The following is an 18,268-nucleotide window of genomic DNA, read 5'->3' as shown; positions in this document are numbered from 1 at the left end:
CTATTTGAAAATCTGGAATCTGAGGGTGCAAAAAAATCAAAATACTGAGAAAATCGCCTTTAAAGTTGTCCATATGAAGTTCTTAGCAATGCATATTACTAATCAAAAATTAAGTTTTGATATATTTACGGTAGGAAATTTACTAAATATCTTCATAGAACTTGATCTTTACTTAATATCCTAATGATTTTTGGCATAAAAGAAAAATGTATAATTTTGACCCATACAATGTATTGTTGGCTATTGCTACAAATATACCCCAGCGACTTAAGACTGCTTTTGTGCTCCAGGGTTACATTTATGTGAAAACTTACCCAGCATGCCAGCAATATATGCCTTCATCACCTCGCGGTGCTCTCTGTATCGCAGCATACACATCTTTCTCACTCTCTCCTGGTCCAACAGGAAGAAGTACCTCCTGAGGAACACACACACGCTTTCGATGCCTCCTCTACCGGGGCAGCCCATCTCCAGATAAAGACAGGCCAGCTGCGAGAGGTCAGCCTGGAGGTCAGGGGGCAGAGGTTTGGGGGAAAACAGCTGTATTAGTTCGACATGGCTCGCAAGAGGTGGGAACGGCACTCTGACTGGGGCGGTGGAACAAGGGATGCTCTCTCCAAGGTCCTCTTCTTCACTGAGAGTTGCGGATTCATCCAGATTAGGAGAGTAGATCTCTGGCTGAACCACGACGCAACAGGACATCGATGAAACCAGCTCTTCCTCCTCCAGGGTCCTCTCCTCTTGATTTGTTATTTCTGTAGGTCTGGTGTGATCCTCCGGACCCAGGACCCTCTCCAGAACCGGAGCCCACTCTCGAAGTACATCGCCGAGAGAGACGGGGTCCAGTAAAACCATGGGGTCCTGGATCTGAGAGCTACAGAGGAGCACATATCAGCTCTAATAACAGTCCAGTGCACAGAAAAACTAACTACAGTGACTGGGTAGTAATTTCAAGCGGTTTATTTAATCTAAAGCTATTTGAAAGAACTTGTCATTGTAATGATTATATGCACATTTTATGACTTCACATTAATTTAGAGACTAAATGTAAATATATGTACTTAAAAAAATTATTTGTCAGGATATTAAAATGAACAGCAAAAGGCTAAACACCACTGCGAAAAAACTTCTAAAAAAATGGTGCATATAAAATACAAAATTTCTCTTTTGCATTAATGTATTTTAACCTATAAACTTGAGGTTAAAAAATGTATTATTGACTATATTACCATTTAAAAGTTTGGGGTTGGCAAGATTATGAAATGTTTTTAAAAGTCACCCATCCTGCATATAGTAAAACCAGTAATATTGTGAAATATTATTGCAATTCAAAATCATGTTTTTCTCGTTATATATTGTAAAATGTAATTTATTTCTGTGATCAAAGCTGTATTTTCAGCATCATTACTCCAGTCTTCAGAGTCACATGATCTTCAGAAATCAGTCTAATATGCCGATCAAAAAACATTTATCAATACTATCAATGTTGAAAACAGTTTGATATTTTGTGGAAACCAGGATACATTTTTAAGGATCCTTTAATGAATAGAAAGTTCAAAAGAACAGCATTTATTTGAAATAGAAATCTTTTGTAAGACACTTCTGATCAATTCTATGCATCCTTTCTGAATATTAATTACTTTCCAAAAAACTCCCCCAACTTTTGAATGGTAGTGTATATTGATAACAAAAATAAGCAGTTTTTGGCCAAAATTTCCACATGATTTTATAATTCTCTGTATTATGTGCAAACATTAATTAGCTTATAATTCAACTTGACTGAACATATTCCTGCCTGTATGCAGCGGTATGAAGCAGCGCTCCTCTAAACTCACATGGCTTTCTTTGTGGCGGCCCTCAACTCCTGCAGCTCAGACTCAGAGCTGGACTGCTCAGCGCTCAGTCTTTCAGAGAGACAATCAAAAACCACAGTAAAAACAACGTGGATATACAAAACATCAATAGCAGCATTCAGAAATCATAAATAGGCAGTCAGAAAGTAAAACAGACTCACTCATGCTCGACTTCTTCTGGAAGAGGGGTCACTGTGGCCGTGACCTCCCCTTGAACCCCTTCCCTGAGGTCAGGCCGAGGCCACAGGTCTGCGTTCATCTGGAGCGTGTTGATCTTCTCGGTGGTCTTTTTCACAAAGCTAGAGACACTGACATACACACATTCACAAATATAAAACACTGAGATCGGCAAAGATTGTCCGAAATATAAGGAAATAAAATGCCACTGATTTTGCATAAAGAAAACAAAGAGCAGAAATAACTTGTAGGCTTACCAATCACACACATCAGCATAAAATGAGACAATGAGACAAAGAAATATGTGACACTACGACGAAACAGGAAGTCACAGTTTTAGAAAAAGAACCCTGCGTATCAGCAGCTGCTTGAGCATTAAAATAAGTTTGACTCTTCAGTGGAGTTTTACTTCCTTGTGATCCAGCCAATCACAGCAAAGCAGACTGTGTCTGGTGTGACATTTAAGAAGAAGTGAAATTATTACAGTAGAGTTTTTAGGGACAGCTGTATAAGTGTGTGTACCTGTCTCGAACAGCCTGCAGGGCGACTCGTGGGGGTTTTGAGCGGAAAGGCAGCGGCAGAAACTGCAAGCTGAGGTCTGACCTGTCGCTCTCTCCACGCACAGACTGAGAGTCTTCGGGACAGCAAAAGGAGGAGATGAAATGATAGTGGGATGAATGGAAAGAGAGAGAGAATGAAGTCAGGAGGGAAAATTAAGCAAAAGCACAGAATAAAGCAGATAATCACTGATAAGGTCAGCTAGCATGATGATCAGAAAATGTTCAAACACAAGATAAATGATTAAACTACTGCTCATTGATGTTTTTAGTGTGTTTTATTGCATAATATTTGACATACAACACATCGACATACAATAACTACTATAAAACTATAAATTAAAAAAAATATATATACAATATTTATGATAAATTTGATTTTTTTTTTGTCATAACCAGCTGTAAACTGCATTATATGTCAATCTCATTTGTCCATATATTGAACCTCAAAATCTTTTATTAAATATCAAATAAGTTCTGAATGGCTGTGAGTTTGTTGCTTTGTGCAGAATTTTTGCTTTCAGCAAGGATGTGAAAATTAAACTTAAACTTATTTACTATCTTAATACACATCCCTGGTCTTATTGTCAATTATTCATCTGCTGTATGTTATTCCAAATGGAAAAAAGAAATGTACCTCTAAAATGGCATTCATTCATTTTTGGCTAATCCTTCTTATTTTTTTTCAAGTAAATAGTCCCAGTTTGCATTTGTTTTCCATACTGAATATACTACTATAGCTCTGATTAATGTCAGATTAGTAAAACAGGTCTGTGTAGCTTTATGTGCTAAATATTTTTATGTGTTGAAGAAAATCTCTTTCTTATGGAAACCGGTTTAGCCCGAGATAAAAAAATTAAAAGTAAGTAATTGCAACTTTTTATTTCACAATTCTGCAAGTTTATATCTTGTGAGTTTGTGAATTAACAGTTCTGGGGAAAAAAAGTCATACTTGCACGTTTATTTTTCTGAGTTTGTATCTTGCAACTCTAAGAAAAATTGTGAGATAAAAAGCTGCGATTACCTTTTTAAAAATTTTTTATCCCAAGGCAGAAACAAGGTTTCATACGTTCTGATCAATAATGAAATGTGAGTGGAGTATTTCCTGCATCAGGACACATAATTCCCACTGAGAGAGCCGGAATCTGCTAACTCGCTTTTAGGTTTGAAATCGATCTTTCGCCCATCTCTGTGACTCTCTCTCAGTCTCACCATTCTCCACCTGCTCGTCCTCGGTGAAACTGAACTCCTTCAGCCGCTCCTCCTCAAGCATCGATTGGTTGGCGAGGGAGTTGGAGTCATCGTCTGATTGGCTGCCTCTTCGGCTGATGACGCGGTAGATGCCGCAGTCCAGAACGTTGAAGCTCTCCTGCGCACAACAGGAAGAGTCATTTTCTTTACTTTTTTTTTTTTAAGTTATATTTATGGGCTTTTTAATGCCTTTAATGTGATATGCACTAACCACGAGGCTATAGGAAGAGTCATTTTCATTTCGAAAACGTGTGTCTATACATATGCCTGCGTGTTTTTGGACTCACGTGTGAGGAAATGCTGCTCCTCCGGCTGCTGCAGGCGGAGTCCAGTGGCTCCAGTTTGCTGATCACGTCCTCAAGCTGACCAATCAGCTGTTGCTGGGAGGCGGAGTTTAGCTGAGCCTTGAGCTGCTCCAAGCGATCAATGGGGAGGGACTTCCTGGCCTAAGGAGGAAACGCAAAAGAGAGAGACTATATTAGGAATGGAGTACTAATGTAATATTTAATGCATACTGCAAAGTACATACTGCCTCCTAAATAGTACGCAGAATGCATACTACATGTGTTGGTGTTTGCATGTGTACCCTGGATGTAATAATTGCGTGCTGAAACATGCAGCAGACGGTGGCGGCGAGCGTCCAGCTCTCCCTCTTCATCAGACGCTCCACACAGCGCTCAGGTGACATCAGCGACAGGTGAGACAAACGTCCATCACCATGAAGACAAAACAGCTCATTACGGAAAACTGAAATCTCCACCACATCTTTAGAAAGAAGAAGACAGATACAGATCCCAGAGCTGTAAAATCAGGTCATACAATATTTAAAATATATATATATGTAAAATTTATACATTTTGTTTTTACAAAGTTATACAAAAGATTACACACACACACTCTATATATATATATATATATATATATATATATATACACATTTATTTATTTTTGAGGAAATATATTTTCGTGCATTATGAGGTTTCATACTTAAAACCTCATATAGGTTGAACAACAGGCGTGACCTCTCACCTTTGACCTCTGTCCACAGCAGAACCTGACCGCTGTGAGGAGTGAAGATATAGATGGCCGAATCCGTCCAGGTGAGCAGGTTTTGATCACTAAGAAACACACACACAATTCTCAAGTTAAATATTAACCCTAAAACCCGTTCTAACCTGAGACGTTATCTTCATAGTCATAATAGCAGGTATGAAAGATTGTGTCTTTACTAAAGGTCTTGTGTTATTATAGTACGAAGAGTGGTTACCCAAACTGAAGGAGTCTTGGGAAAGCCAGAGACTGTGGACTCGTCTGTGTGGGGTTGAAATGTGGCTCATTCCTGAAAACAATGTGTAAAAATACACAACAAATATATAGAGAGAAAAGGATGGAGATACAGACCTAAGAGGTAAAACAACAAACACTAATGAGGTCACAAGTTAGTGATAAACACACAAACACTCACTTGTAAGAGACGAGGGGCAGCGGTGGGCAGGCCAGCAGCTGTTTGAACTGGTGTGTGCTCAGGACCTCTCCACTGAAATTGGCCTCCCATATTCGGGAGCCAGGCCGGGCACAGTACAGCAGCGCCTGACCCCGCTGACCCGCCGGACCCTGTGAGAGAAAACATGCCCCAAACTCTCCATCTCGCTCTTTATTACCCACACGCCAGAACTTCTCCCTGAGAGTGGAAGAGAGACGGGAACAGAGTGAACTTTCATTTAGTTTTTCTTACGATTTTAATTTAAGTTACAGTCTGAGGACATGGAGGATAATGTGATACCAATGTCTGACATGATATTTTGATCATATGCGACCCTGGACCACAAATCCAGTCATAAGGGTAAATTTTTCGAAATTGAGATTTATACATCATAGGTCATATGTCCAGGATAGGACAATATTTGGCCGAGATACAACTATTTGAAAATTTGGAATCTGAGCGTGCAAAAAAAATCTAAATATTGTGAAAACTGCATTTAAAGATGTCCAAATTAAGTTCTTAGCAATGCATATTACTAATGAAAAATTAAGTTTTAATACATTTACGGTAAGAAATTTACTAAATATCTTCATGGAACATGATCTTTACTTAACATCCTAATGATTTTTGGCATAAAAGAAAAATCTATAATTTTGATCCATACAATGCATTTTTGGCTATTGCTACAAATATAACTATGCGACTTAAGAATGGTTTTGTGCTCCAGGGTCACATATGAAGAGCCTAATTTAAAGGGGTCATATGATGCTTTTTTAAAGACCATTATTTTAGGGGGGTGTGGCAGAGTCTTAACTTTGATAAAGAATATCTCTTTGGTTTTGAGACTTTAGTCTTTGCAACTTCAGGGATCTTATCTATGCACAATCAGCTTGTAACACTCCAAAGAGAAAGGAAAACTTGAAATCGCATCATATGACCCCTTTAAATTAAATGCTACAAATGGTTCAAAAACATTCTAGTGATCTAGTGATTTCTTTTTTTTAACTAATTGTCAGAATGTCAGTATAGTTGTGCGATATGTGTCGTCCCATGTCTCCTGCAAACACACACACCTCTCTGTGTCACACAGGTAGCAGCGGCTGAGAGACGAGACCACCAGATGTCCGTCTGAGTAGCCCAGCTGAATGACATGTGAATCCACTGTGGTGATGGTCTGAACCGGGAACATCACAAACGCTGAGCCCTGTTTGGACGCCAAACAGACACCACAGCAAACACACAAGCATAGAATAAAATCACCAATTAACATTTAAATCAAATGCAATAGTGTTAAAAAAATTTGAGGTCAGTGAGATTTTTGTTTTTGAAAGAAATTAATATTTTTATTCAGAAAGGACGCATTAAATTGATCAAAAGTGACAGTAAAGACATTTATAATAATACAAAAAATTATATTTAAAATAAATGCTGTTCTTTTGAACTTTCTGTTCATTGAAGAATCCTGAAAAAATGTTTGAAATGTTTCTTGAGCTCATATCAGCATATTAGAATGATTTCTGGAGGATCATGTGACACTGAAGACTGGAGTAATGATGCTGAAAATTCAGCTTTGATCACAGAAATATATTAAATTTTAACATATATTCAAATATAAAATAGTTATTTTGAACAGTAATAATATTTCACAATATTACTATTTTTACTGTATTTTTTATCAAATTAATGCAGCCTTGATGAGCATAACAGGCTTCTTTTAAAAACAGTACATACAGTAATGTATGGCCAGACTGACATACATAAAACTTTTAAGTTTTCTTATACCTTCCCAAGTTTAGATGACCCAGCCCGGACACAGGACACTTTCCCTCCGACATCTCCGGCAAACACTCGGAGGGCCGCGGTGTCCCAGCACAGAGATGTTACTGTCTCTCCGCGATGCTCCCAGGACACAGAGATGCGCTCCGGACGGCCACGCCGCTCCAAATGCAGCTCCCACACCACCACCAAACCCTGACTGGGGGACACACGCACCAAAAGAGTCCAGACTGGCAACCAAACACACCAGAAGCACATATAAACGGAGATGGGGTGACTATGAATACCTCGTTGCTACGGCGATAAAGTCTTCATCATGGGGGCAGCATGAGACCTGCGTGACTGAACCTTCCTAAAAAAAAAAAAGCAGAACTCACTTTCATTTTTTTTTCCATTTATAATAAGTTTTCCTATTTTCACTGTTGCCTGTGCACACTTCCTGCTTTCTAGCTTGTAAAAACACTTTTCATAGGTCAAAGTGGAGCATGATGCGCTCTGAGCCCTGACGTAACTGTAAGTTGATGCCAACGCACTACTCTGTATGACTGTGTGATCAATAGCTATTTATAAACACAGGAAAAAGCAAATACGTCATGCATATATTGTTGCAGATTGAGAAGTTTAAACACGCAAATTAGGGCTGCATGATTTGAGAACATTTTCTTTAGCAATTTTTCTACTCAATTTTAATTGTGTTAATAATAATTAATCTTACTTATAAAATTATAAATGATACAATATTAAATATAAAATTAATTATAACCATTATTATTATTATTAAATAAAAATATAAAAAAATCAAATAAGAAATATTAATATTGTAATATTTCACTGTAAAATAAAAAAATTAGTATTCAAGAAAAATAATATAATAAACATTTTTGAAACTGTAAAATTACAATATTTACTAATATTTATGGCTGTATAATAAATACAAATATTTCAGCAAACTTTTATTTTACTGATTTAAAAATGTTTTTAAATGTATTTATTTAAAATGATCATTATATTGTCATTATATTTCAGTAATTTAAGCTAATACCGTAATGTTGCAATGCAAAAAATGGTGATGGTAATTTTCTTCATCCAAAATATATTTTCAGATTTTTTTCCTTTTGGGGTGAAAGACGACCCAAACATGTTTTGTCAGATTCATCCACTTACTCTCCATAAGTAAAATAATTCTTATTTCATAAAATCAAATAAACTGAACCCTGCAAACAGAAACTGAAGCATGTTATAAATTATAAATTATACAATATGAAACATAAAATTAATGATAACAATTAATATTATTATTAAATAAAAATATAAAAAATCAAATAAGAAATATTAATATTGTAATATTTCACTGTAAAATTAAAAAAATGAGTATTCAAAAAAATATTGTAACAACAACAATTTTTTACATTACAACTGTAAAATTACAATATTTACTAATATTTATGGCTGTCTTATTTCCTTCATTTTCAAATGTTAAACCATTAAACTTTTATTTTGATGGAAAGCTTCTCTTTTGTTATTTTGAGTTTGCGTGGAGCAGCATTTACTGTGAACCAAGCCACTCTGAGATGCTGAAAACAGCGGATAATGAGCTGCTCACGTGTAAATGAACACAGAGTTTACTCAGTGCATATATTATTTAATTAAATCACAGCCTTTGTGATTTGATAATCACACTAAGCCATATCACAATTCTTGTTTTATTTTGATTAATCATGCAGCCCTAATGCAAATACATTAATATCTAACATAACATTGAACAGTATTTCGACACTGCTGACAGTTCTGTGCACCAGCTGAATCACTAACTGTGTTAAAGGAGAACTTGTGAAATGATTTAGTTGTGTGTACTTTGTGTGTGAGAATGAGTTTCTGCTTCCAGCCGTCTCTCTGAATGAGGTGAAGTCCTCCGGCAGACGTGCCTAAAGCCAACCACTTCCTGGACACGGAGAGACATGTGCACTGCGAGATACAAAGACAGAAACAGATAGAATATTAGAGAGAATTAGCGACATATTAGAGAGAATCTCACAAAATCTGCCAAGAACAAGAAAGAAAATAATATAAATACATAATATAAATAATATATAAATAACATAATAATATTAATAATAATATAAATATTTTTGCTTAAAGAAAAGGGCTATGAAGATAATTTTCATGACCATTTAAAAAAATTGTCATTAATGTAATGCAACAAAAAAAAATCCTCATTACTGAAATGCAAATAAAATTAATTATATGTAAAATGTTAATTAGTATTCTTATATTAGTTATAACATTTTATACATTAAATTGATAAATATTTGTTGTACTGCTTTTAATTTTTGCTGAATTAAAAAAAATGTAATTTCTTTAAAATTATCATTATATTTCAGTAATTTAAGCTAATACTGTAATGTTGCAATGCAAAAAATGGTGATGGTAATTTTCTTCATGCAAAATATATTTTCAGATATTTTTCGTTTTGGTTTTTGGGTGAAAGACGACCCAAACATGTTTTGTTAGATTTATCCACTTACTCTCCATTAGGGGTCGACCGATATGTGTTTTTAATGGCCGATGCGATACCGATTATTACAGAAAGTTGACCGATAACCGATATTTTGAACCAATATATATGTCTGGTGTAAAAATGAAAATTAATGTCAAAATTAAGAATAACAAGGGCTCTGACAAAAACTTTCTTTAAATGCTTTTAAATTATTTTATCGGCAAATCAATTTTTGAAAATGACTGATACCGATACCGATAACCATAAAAATGCTTAATATCGGTGCCGATAAAGGTAAAATACTTCTTATTTCAGGCTGAAAAGTAAACAGCACCAACCATAATTCAGGTCAGTTTGAATAACAGTTGCCATAAAAGCCGTTACACTCCAAATGTTTAGTCTTTCACAATAGTTGAGTAGGTAAACGTGTGGTTTACTTTGATCCGTCCCGAGTCCAGTCGCAGGGCGGAAAGAAGGGGGTCCAGACAGTCAAACTCTGCCAGGACATGAGTGCAGAACTCCACAGGAATCACAGGAATCATCCTGCACCGGTCTGAGAGGAAACAACAATAACACTGGGTTGTTTTAGTGGGAACCAGTGCATGCAGCATGTTTGCCTAACCAAACAGCATTTCAGTGTATCATAAATGCATTCCTAACAGCAGCTTTGGGCAAAATATGCATGCATGGCATGTCTGAACAAGCAATCAATCACAAAAAGATATGCAAATATTCAGCAAATTGTGACGGGGTGCACAAAAACTCAAGCAGGTGATTCAAGTGCCCAATCAGCAACACCACAGGTCATTATACTCCAAATTTACACTGCAAAGGTGGCACAGACGTGTTTCTGAAGTGGTGTTTAGGTGACGGTTTAATGCTGCTCAGAGGTGGCTTAAATGCATTTACACAGCAATTCCCGTTGTATATTTTGATACTAGGGACTGAGGTCAATCAGATCAAGCATAAGTTAGTCTGGCTTTTATGCAGCACTGTGTCTTTACAAAGAATTTTGTGCAGGGACAGAGCAGCCATATCCTGGCCTTTATGGTATGGAGTTGCCTTACTGCAAGAATTAATTTCTACTCATTTCCTTGTTATTCTGAAAAAAAATGATATATATTGCACTATGGGAATTAAAAGGGCAGGCCTTAAGGTAGACAATAGCTGGGTTTCCATCACCCTGCTTTTATGCACATTTTGAAGTATCGCATCAGAATCGAGTGATGGAAACGCTGAATTTCGAATAAAAATGCCTTAATTCGCAAAAAAGTTTTTACGCTCGCTTGAGGTGGATTTTGACTTGTGCGAAAAAGGGTTAATGCGAATAATGGGAGATGGAAATGCATGTTGCGAATAAATTCCTCCAAGCGCATCAAAAAAGTCATGTGACTTTGCACTATGGGATGGCAAATCCTGACTAACCAGCGGACCGATCTCATTCACAGCATCTGAAATGTTGTTATGGTCATTCGGAAATGCCCGAGCAAAGTCTGTCATCAAAGTATTTCTGTATAATTGCCTCCCAGAACTGTTAAACGGCTGCGTTCCCAAACAGCAGCATCCACCTCCGAAAGCAATTACCGATTCATTGTGTTTCGTCTGCTCGCTCTGAGGTGCAAGTAATTTATTATATAGGAAAATGATTATATTCAGTAGCTTCTCCTACTTTTCTTAGTGATGTATAATGCCAGTTTATCAGGAAGTGATGATTTTGTTCTCTTTGACTCGTTGGATGGAAACGGTGCTTGTTCGCAAATGTTTTGTGCGATATTCCAATTTTGCGCATAAGTTAAATTCGTAACTTTGGATGGAAACCCGGCTAGTGATGTGCTGTTTTTAAGTCACATGACATTTGACTGTCCGTCCAGAACTCTTTTTCTCACGGTCACCCTCACAAAAAACACCTGCTGAAGTGCTCCAGAAATTGCTCTATTAACCTAATTTCTAAACATCTCTTCTCAAGGGGGATTTTTTTTACAGCATCTTTGTTAAGTAAATTAGATATTTTTATTCACAATTTAACTTTGTCTAATATAGTCTCACTGTAAATTGAGAAAATATCAATGTTTCCATATGGCAACGCAGTCCCACAGTGGAATTGCAGTAATGTATTTCCCCATTGGGATTTTTTATAGATAGTAGCATCAATAATATGATTGCAGTTATTCTTCTTTTAAAAAAAAAAAATGAATACAGCAATATTTTACAGAAAGGCCTGTAGGATGTGATGCGAGTGAGGATGAGTTAGCCTTCAGTGAAGGGTAAATGATAGGGATCTACTTATGTTTGGTTTGCATGAGTTCCGAGTATCTAAATCTATCAATTTCTAAAAGAAATGTGCATTTAAATAAAAAAGAATTTCATAATTTTATAGAAAAACTACTTTTTTTAACATTTTCCATTGTGCCATATAGCAGCATTTCCCCCAAAAATCTTTTTTTTTCTCCAAACATATGTTTTGATTTGTATGATTGAAGCTTTTTCATGTTATGAAAACTTATTTAAAAAAAATATTTGATAGAAAAACTACTTTTTTGAACATTTTCCATTTTGCCATATACCAGCATTTCCCCCCCAAAAAATGTTTTCTTCCAAAAATCTGTTTTGATTTGTATGATTGAAGCTGTCGTGTTATATAAACTTATTTCAAAATAATATTTCATGGTTAGAACATAATGCACATCATAGAAGGTTAACATGGCTGTGTAAAGACCTGACTCTCATGATGCCCAAAAATGTTCCCTCAGTAGTCAGCACAGTGAGCTCACTAGGTTTTGAGACACATCCCAACTCAGTGTCATATGATTCCAAGGAAATCCAATTGAATAAGCATGACTACCACACACCTATCCTCCTTTTAGTGATTTTCTGTCGCTTTTATATACAACTACAGTACTGTATCAACTATATAATATTAAACAATGCATAACATTAACCACATACACAACAAAAACCCAATATCCGAGTGACAGATGCATAACATTTCATCTAAGTTAACGTTATTTGGGAACATTTATTTTAGGAAGAAGAGAAAAACGCTTACCAGCTCATGCATATACACACAGTTTACCACTTCCTCTTCGTCTGAAACAAATATTTACAAGAATTCAGTTTGTAAAACACTATCTTAAGTTAAAAGTTACAAATCAAAGCGACGCGTTAGCCGATTAGCATGACTGTCAATCACGAGATCTGAGCTTGAAACTCGCCAAAACAGCATAAAACATCGAATAAATCTGTTTTTGTTTAAATTTGTTCCTCACGTTGTGTCTTTAACCAGTTTAATAAATGTGAAACTTGATACTGAGCTGGAAGCTCGGGTACTTTCACATCCAACAACGTGTTAGTTTCTATTTCTCCTCCTAATGAGTAAATCCTTCAAGTTATGTCATTTACGTTTAAGGCAACATAAAAAAATACTTTTTAAACCTTATTTACTCAGCAACTAAGAAAGCTGAACTTATTTGAGTTGGTAAATGTGTCACCTCAAGCATTTCTATAAAGTATTTAACATCAATTAAACGCGTTTTACCTCCTCCTGAGCTCCAGGCGCATTTAAATCTGCGAAATCTCCAGAAGTGTAGTAAAACCGACTTATATAGTGTGTAAAAAAGTGAGGATAATGTGTGTTTGTGCCGCTGTAAGTTGTGTTTGACAGCTGACTGGAAAACTGACCGGCGCTACTTCCTCATTAGACTCCACTCACTGTTACGCGCAGTGATACACACTCAGCGCGGGGAACTATTTCTGGCGCATTTGGACAATACTTGCCATCAAGTAGGCTACTTGGGGAGCTTTACATACTAAATAAATTAACAAAGTAAATAAATCTTCTAATTATGCATTAAAAGTTCAAGTTTGATCTAAAAACATCTGTTTTACAAACAAATAAGTGTTACAGACGCGTAGGTGTTCTAGCAGTAAATTGGAGTCCATGGGTCCATTAAAAGCTCTTGCTGTATTGATTGATATTCGAGATGCCCACGAGAATAAAGCCTGTTCCAACAGCAAGCAAAAATAGCAAAGCCTCTACCCTCAAACATCTTATGACCTTGTAGTAAATGTGTTTAAAATGCAGATATAGATGTATGAATTTTGGGTAACACTTTACTTGAAGGGGTGTGCATAAGACTGACATGACACCTACATAATCATGACATGACACGTCATGAATATGAAGGAGGTTTTATGCATGTTTATGACAACTGTCATTAAGTGTCATTCGCTCAGTTATGTCATTTTTAATGCAAATATGACATTATTTGACCTAACCCTACCCCTAACCATAGCCCATAACAAAGACATCTCAAACAATGTCATCTTTGCATTAAAAATTACATAACTGAGCGAATGACACTTAATGACAGTTGTCATAAACATGCATAAAAAACCTTCATATTCATGACAGTGTCATGTCATAATTATGTAGGTGTCATGTCAGTCTTATGCACACCCCTTCAAGTAAAGTGTAACCGAATTGTGTTATAAAGATAGCCATCACCAAACTCAAGCACATAATGACTACTGAACTGTGTCAAAGACTATAGAATACTCTTAAAGAGACTTTGACTGTATGGTGGGTCTTGAGAAGTTATTAAAATCTACAACAGTATTGATTACTGCATCAGTGCTGCTGCATGCTATCTTGAGACCAATACAAAGGAGGTAACATGCCACAAACTGGACAGATTTGATTTGATTAGTGACCTACTGTAAAAGGTGCAGAATCTTATTAAATGTTATTATATTTATAGTAATATTTATGACTATAATTTTTCCCAAAATATGTTTAAAAGTTTGGTTTTGAGCATGTTTAAGAACATAATTCTATTTATTAAAATAAAAATAAATATACAGATTAAAATAAAACTGATTAAAATTAATACAAAATAAAAAACAGTAGTAATGGTAATAATAATAATCCGATAATTTATATTATATTTTATATATATTTACAAATTCATAAAATAAATTTATAAATTGATAATTAATAGATTATTATTATCATTACTACTAGTTTTTATTTTGTATTAATTTTAATGGAAGAACCATATGTGTGGTAACTGTTCTACATTTGTTAATTATTAAAATTAAAAAGAAAGATTAAAATAAAAATGATTAAAACAAATAAAAATAATGATTATTAGTAAAAATAATTAATATAAATATGTAAGTAATATATATGTAATTTACTTTTTTAATTATTTAAAATGTAATACATCTAACAAGTACTATAGTGAGTAGAAAAAATTAATAATTTAACATAATAGAAACTCAATATCTTCCAAACAGTATTTTACACATATTTATAATATACATTTATACAATATACATGACAACATATAGCTGTCTTTAAAATTTTATGGTGAGGGGCCACGGCATCTAAAAGATTAAAAACCCCTGGTCTAACACACAAAAGCATGTTAATGCACAAACACACTTTCTTATCTATGGCACGATATGAATTTGAAACGGAACAATGAATAACAGCTTCCTCACTGCATGTACGCTTGGGTAACGGAGTACTATGAGGAAGCTCTTTTAATGTAACACACGAGACCAGTTTAACAGTTTAAATCTTGACTTTATTTACAATAACATCCACAACTCAGTGCAGCTAGAGAAGACGCATTACTAAGCAGCGCGGATGAGCGTGTGCGCGTGTTCGTGACACACAGATCAGTTTAATGCACTACATAGAAATGATTTATTTATTAACAGTATTGCTATATCCGCTCCCATTGGCGTGTCTTGAGCAACTGTTTTCCAATCAGCCTCAAGTCTCGGGAGGGTTGAACTGGATTGCAATATCCGATTTGTAAAGGGTCCTCCTTATCACTGACTTAAAAGCTTTTCCCTCAAACGGAGTCCTTTGCATTAAACATGATAAGTTCCTGAGTTTCCACCGATATTATTGAGCCCAGTTTGGTCATTGTAGAAATACAACACTGTTAAAATTTCACATCTTACCTAGGAAATGAAATTATCCACTGAGAAAAAAAAAAAAAATAATGGGAAAGGCAAAAAATGGAACGGAATTGAACAAACAAAGTAAAGAGAGAAGAAAATAATTAGTTATTTGTGACTGGCACAACCCATCTCCACATGGACCAATAGGATTACAGAATTTGCTTCTCCAAGCCCCTCCCCCAGACAGACGTGCTCACTAGCACCTCCAGCTCTGATTGGCTGGAAAATCCACCCATCAGGCTCCAGTCGGCCCAAGCTGGGAGAGAGTGTCTCTGTTCTTCTCCCATTTTCTTTCAATTCAGTCTTTTCTCTCTTTCATGGCTTTCGCTCCGTCTCCTCAGGTTTTTCTCATCATTCTGCGCATCTGCCAGGCTTGGAACTTGTTGTACGCAGCCTGAAGCATTTCCTCCAGGTGACCCGTTAGCTGTTGCAATCAGAAAACACAGGAAAGTATTACGTTAAAAATACTGATACATGAAAAAAATTAGATTACACCACCTTGCAAAGCCTGTATACCCTTGTAAATGTTCACACAATATGAACAAAATATCAAAAAGACACAATCCAAATACAGGAATAACATCAGAAAATTTAGACACTTTAGACCTCAAAATAACACATTTATGCACGTAATAGGTTTAACAGAAGTACAAGCTGTTTTTTAAACCCTCCAAATTATCTCGCCACATAGACTTTCATTAAAAGTGGTTATTTTGAACTGTAAAAACTCATCAGTTGTGATCCTTGATGGTCAAAACAGACCAAAAACAATAAGTATACAATATTTTGTTTCAACAATATTTGTTCTTTAATATTTTGGATTTTGAGGGGATTTTGTGGTACTAGACAATATTTAACTCTAAATTATGCACCAACATAATACAAAATATTAGAAACGTATTTCATATTATTTTGCATTAATACAGTGTTTATGTTAAACATGCAAATATATATTACCTAGTTGCTTTTAAGTGTTTTCAGACATAATTATAATAATTTCGAATAGGTATTGCATTTGTATTTCTATTTAAACTGCATGAAAAACTGCTTAATTGTGACTGATTTGTAGATTATACCCCCAAAAATTGCTCTTTATTTTGATTTTTGTTTTTGCATTTCCCATTCATGTTCATTTGCCAGTCATTTTTTGACTGCAAAGATCACAAGTGTCACTATTTTTTTTAAAGCATTTTCTAATCATGTCCACATTTTTATGTGTTCATATAACAAGTTAAGTCACAAAGCTTCATAAAAAATGTCAAAAACTGAAAATCTAAAAATGACCACCACTGAATTCAACAAGTACATCATAAGCTCTTCCACACGGTTCCAGAAATGATCAATTCTGGGCTGTCTTTTGAGACGAGCATTAATTATTCATGTTTACTCTAGTAGTACAATCCATTACAGTAAATGGAGGGGGTGTGGCCAGGGGCGTGGCCTTACACTAGTGCTCAAATACTGCCGTTGGATCTTCTCTTGAAAGGGGCGGAGCTTCATCACCTGGAATTTCTCCAGGTTAGATTTCATCTTTACCACCTGTGAGCAGAAAAAACTAATCACAAATAAATACTTTATTATTAATTTGGAAATATTGGTAACTGAAGGTGCATTTCTTCACCTTTTCCTCCAGGAAGGGAGTGCTGACGGGGAAACATGACCAGAAGTGTCGGAGCAGCTCTCCGGCGGCTGTATATAAGTGCTTCAGCTCGCTCTGAACATCAGTGGGCACTAATTCTGCATAAACAAACACAAAGAGAGTATGCATCAAGTTAATGGGCAGTAAAATGGCTTAATGAGGTTTAAAATGCCTGTTTGCATTAAAATCTCAGTTGAAGCAACATTTGATATTATGATGGGATGAATAGACAGTCAAACACTCACGGTTAATGGTCTGTTGGCCTCCGCCCTGCATCAGAACCCCTCCAGGTGACAGCGCTGTGATGGCGGAGCTCGCCGCACTGCTGGACATCACCTGAAACAGCCCGGAAAATATAATTTGTGACCCTGGAGCACAAAAGCAGTCTTAAGTCGCTGGGACATCAATGGAAAGATTATTTATTCAGCTTTCAGAAAAGGTATAAATCTCAATTTCGAAAAATTGACACTTAAGACTGGTTTTGTGGTCCATGGTCACATATAATAAAATACAGACTAGAATCCAGGACTTCTAGCCACAGATTTCAGTGGTGTACCTGCGTCAGACGGGGTTTATAGCTCCTCATCTCGTGCTGGATAATGCTGATGGAGTTGATAATGTCCTGACTGGTGGAGTAATGCTGCGACTGAAGAGGAATCGGGCCGTGGGAATATCTTCCAGGAACAAACAAATGCAAAATACAAAACACTTGATATGAAGATCCACAGATTCTAAAAACATTGTGTCAGGCAGATACAGGTGCTGGATGTTTACCTGTCTGATTTCTTCAGGTTCAATGAGATGGTCTTACGCCCAGAGTCACCCTGCAGGTCATCATACTCTATGGCTTCCTGTAATTTTACCTGAAAAGCCACAAAAAGAGAAGTAAGAATCTGGTGTCGCTCTTGTTGAACATAAAAAAAAAAGACAGATATGTCATTTTTGGAAATTTATGTTATGTTTTTCCTAAATACTGAATATATTTAATTGAATTTAATATAGTAATCTTAATTTTATTTTATATTAAATTAAATTATATATATATATAAAATATGTTTAAAA

At 35.7% G+C, this 18,268-nt stretch overlaps 2 protein-coding genes across 2 annotated transcripts in view; both read right to left on the bottom strand.

Annotated features, from left to right (window-relative positions):
* Window positions 1-13,249, bottom strand: part of LOC107701036 (Hermansky-Pudlak syndrome 5 protein homolog) — an 18,288-nt gene extending 5,039 nt beyond the window's left edge. The window contains exons 1-16 of the mRNA XM_016502952.1: window positions 13,130-13,249; window positions 10,032-10,147; window positions 8,952-9,062; window positions 7,385-7,449; window positions 7,104-7,296; window positions 6,395-6,525; window positions 5,304-5,519; window positions 5,106-5,177; window positions 4,868-4,956; window positions 4,425-4,603; window positions 4,126-4,284; window positions 3,800-3,956; window positions 2,553-2,664; window positions 2,015-2,161; window positions 1,836-1,904; window positions 315-874 (exon numbers count right to left, since the gene is read on the bottom strand). Of these exons, the coding sequence (XP_016358438.1) occupies window positions 315-874; window positions 1,836-1,904; window positions 2,015-2,161; window positions 2,553-2,664; window positions 3,800-3,956; window positions 4,126-4,284; window positions 4,425-4,603; window positions 4,868-4,956; window positions 5,106-5,177; window positions 5,304-5,519; window positions 6,395-6,525; window positions 7,104-7,296; window positions 7,385-7,449; window positions 8,952-9,062; window positions 10,032-10,136 (2,365 nt within the window). The 5' untranslated portion in view covers window positions 10,137-10,147; window positions 13,130-13,249. The remainder of the gene's footprint in view (window positions 1-314; window positions 875-1,835; window positions 1,905-2,014; window positions 2,162-2,552; window positions 2,665-3,799; window positions 3,957-4,125; window positions 4,285-4,424; window positions 4,604-4,867; window positions 4,957-5,105; window positions 5,178-5,303; window positions 5,520-6,394; window positions 6,526-7,103; window positions 7,297-7,384; window positions 7,450-8,951; window positions 9,063-10,031; window positions 10,148-13,129) is intronic.
* A 1,805-nt stretch (window positions 13,250-15,054) lies between these two features.
* Window positions 15,055-18,268, bottom strand: part of gtf2h1 (general transcription factor IIH, polypeptide 1) — a 13,644-nt gene continuing 10,430 nt past the window's right edge. Inside the window, exons 9-14 of the mRNA XM_016502968.1 lie at window positions 17,981-18,108; window positions 17,763-17,880; window positions 17,452-17,542; window positions 17,189-17,304; window positions 17,014-17,106; window positions 15,055-15,991 (exon numbers count right to left, since the gene is read on the bottom strand). Coding sequence (XP_016358454.1) covers window positions 15,905-15,991; window positions 17,014-17,106; window positions 17,189-17,304; window positions 17,452-17,542; window positions 17,763-17,880; window positions 17,981-18,108 — 633 coding nt within the window. The 3' untranslated portion in view covers window positions 15,055-15,904. The remainder of the gene's footprint in view (window positions 15,992-17,013; window positions 17,107-17,188; window positions 17,305-17,451; window positions 17,543-17,762; window positions 17,881-17,980; window positions 18,109-18,268) is intronic.

The sequence above is a fragment of the Sinocyclocheilus anshuiensis genome, unplaced genomic scaffold (assembly GCF_001515605.1).
Source record: "Sinocyclocheilus anshuiensis isolate Anshui unplaced genomic scaffold, SAMN03320099.WGS_v1.1 scaffold1468, whole genome shotgun sequence".
NCBI classification, from domain to species: Eukaryota; Metazoa; Chordata; class Actinopteri; order Cypriniformes; family Cyprinidae; genus Sinocyclocheilus; species Sinocyclocheilus anshuiensis.
Note: the sequence above shows the minus strand (reverse complement) of the source record. Positions and strands in the feature narration are given on the sequence as shown.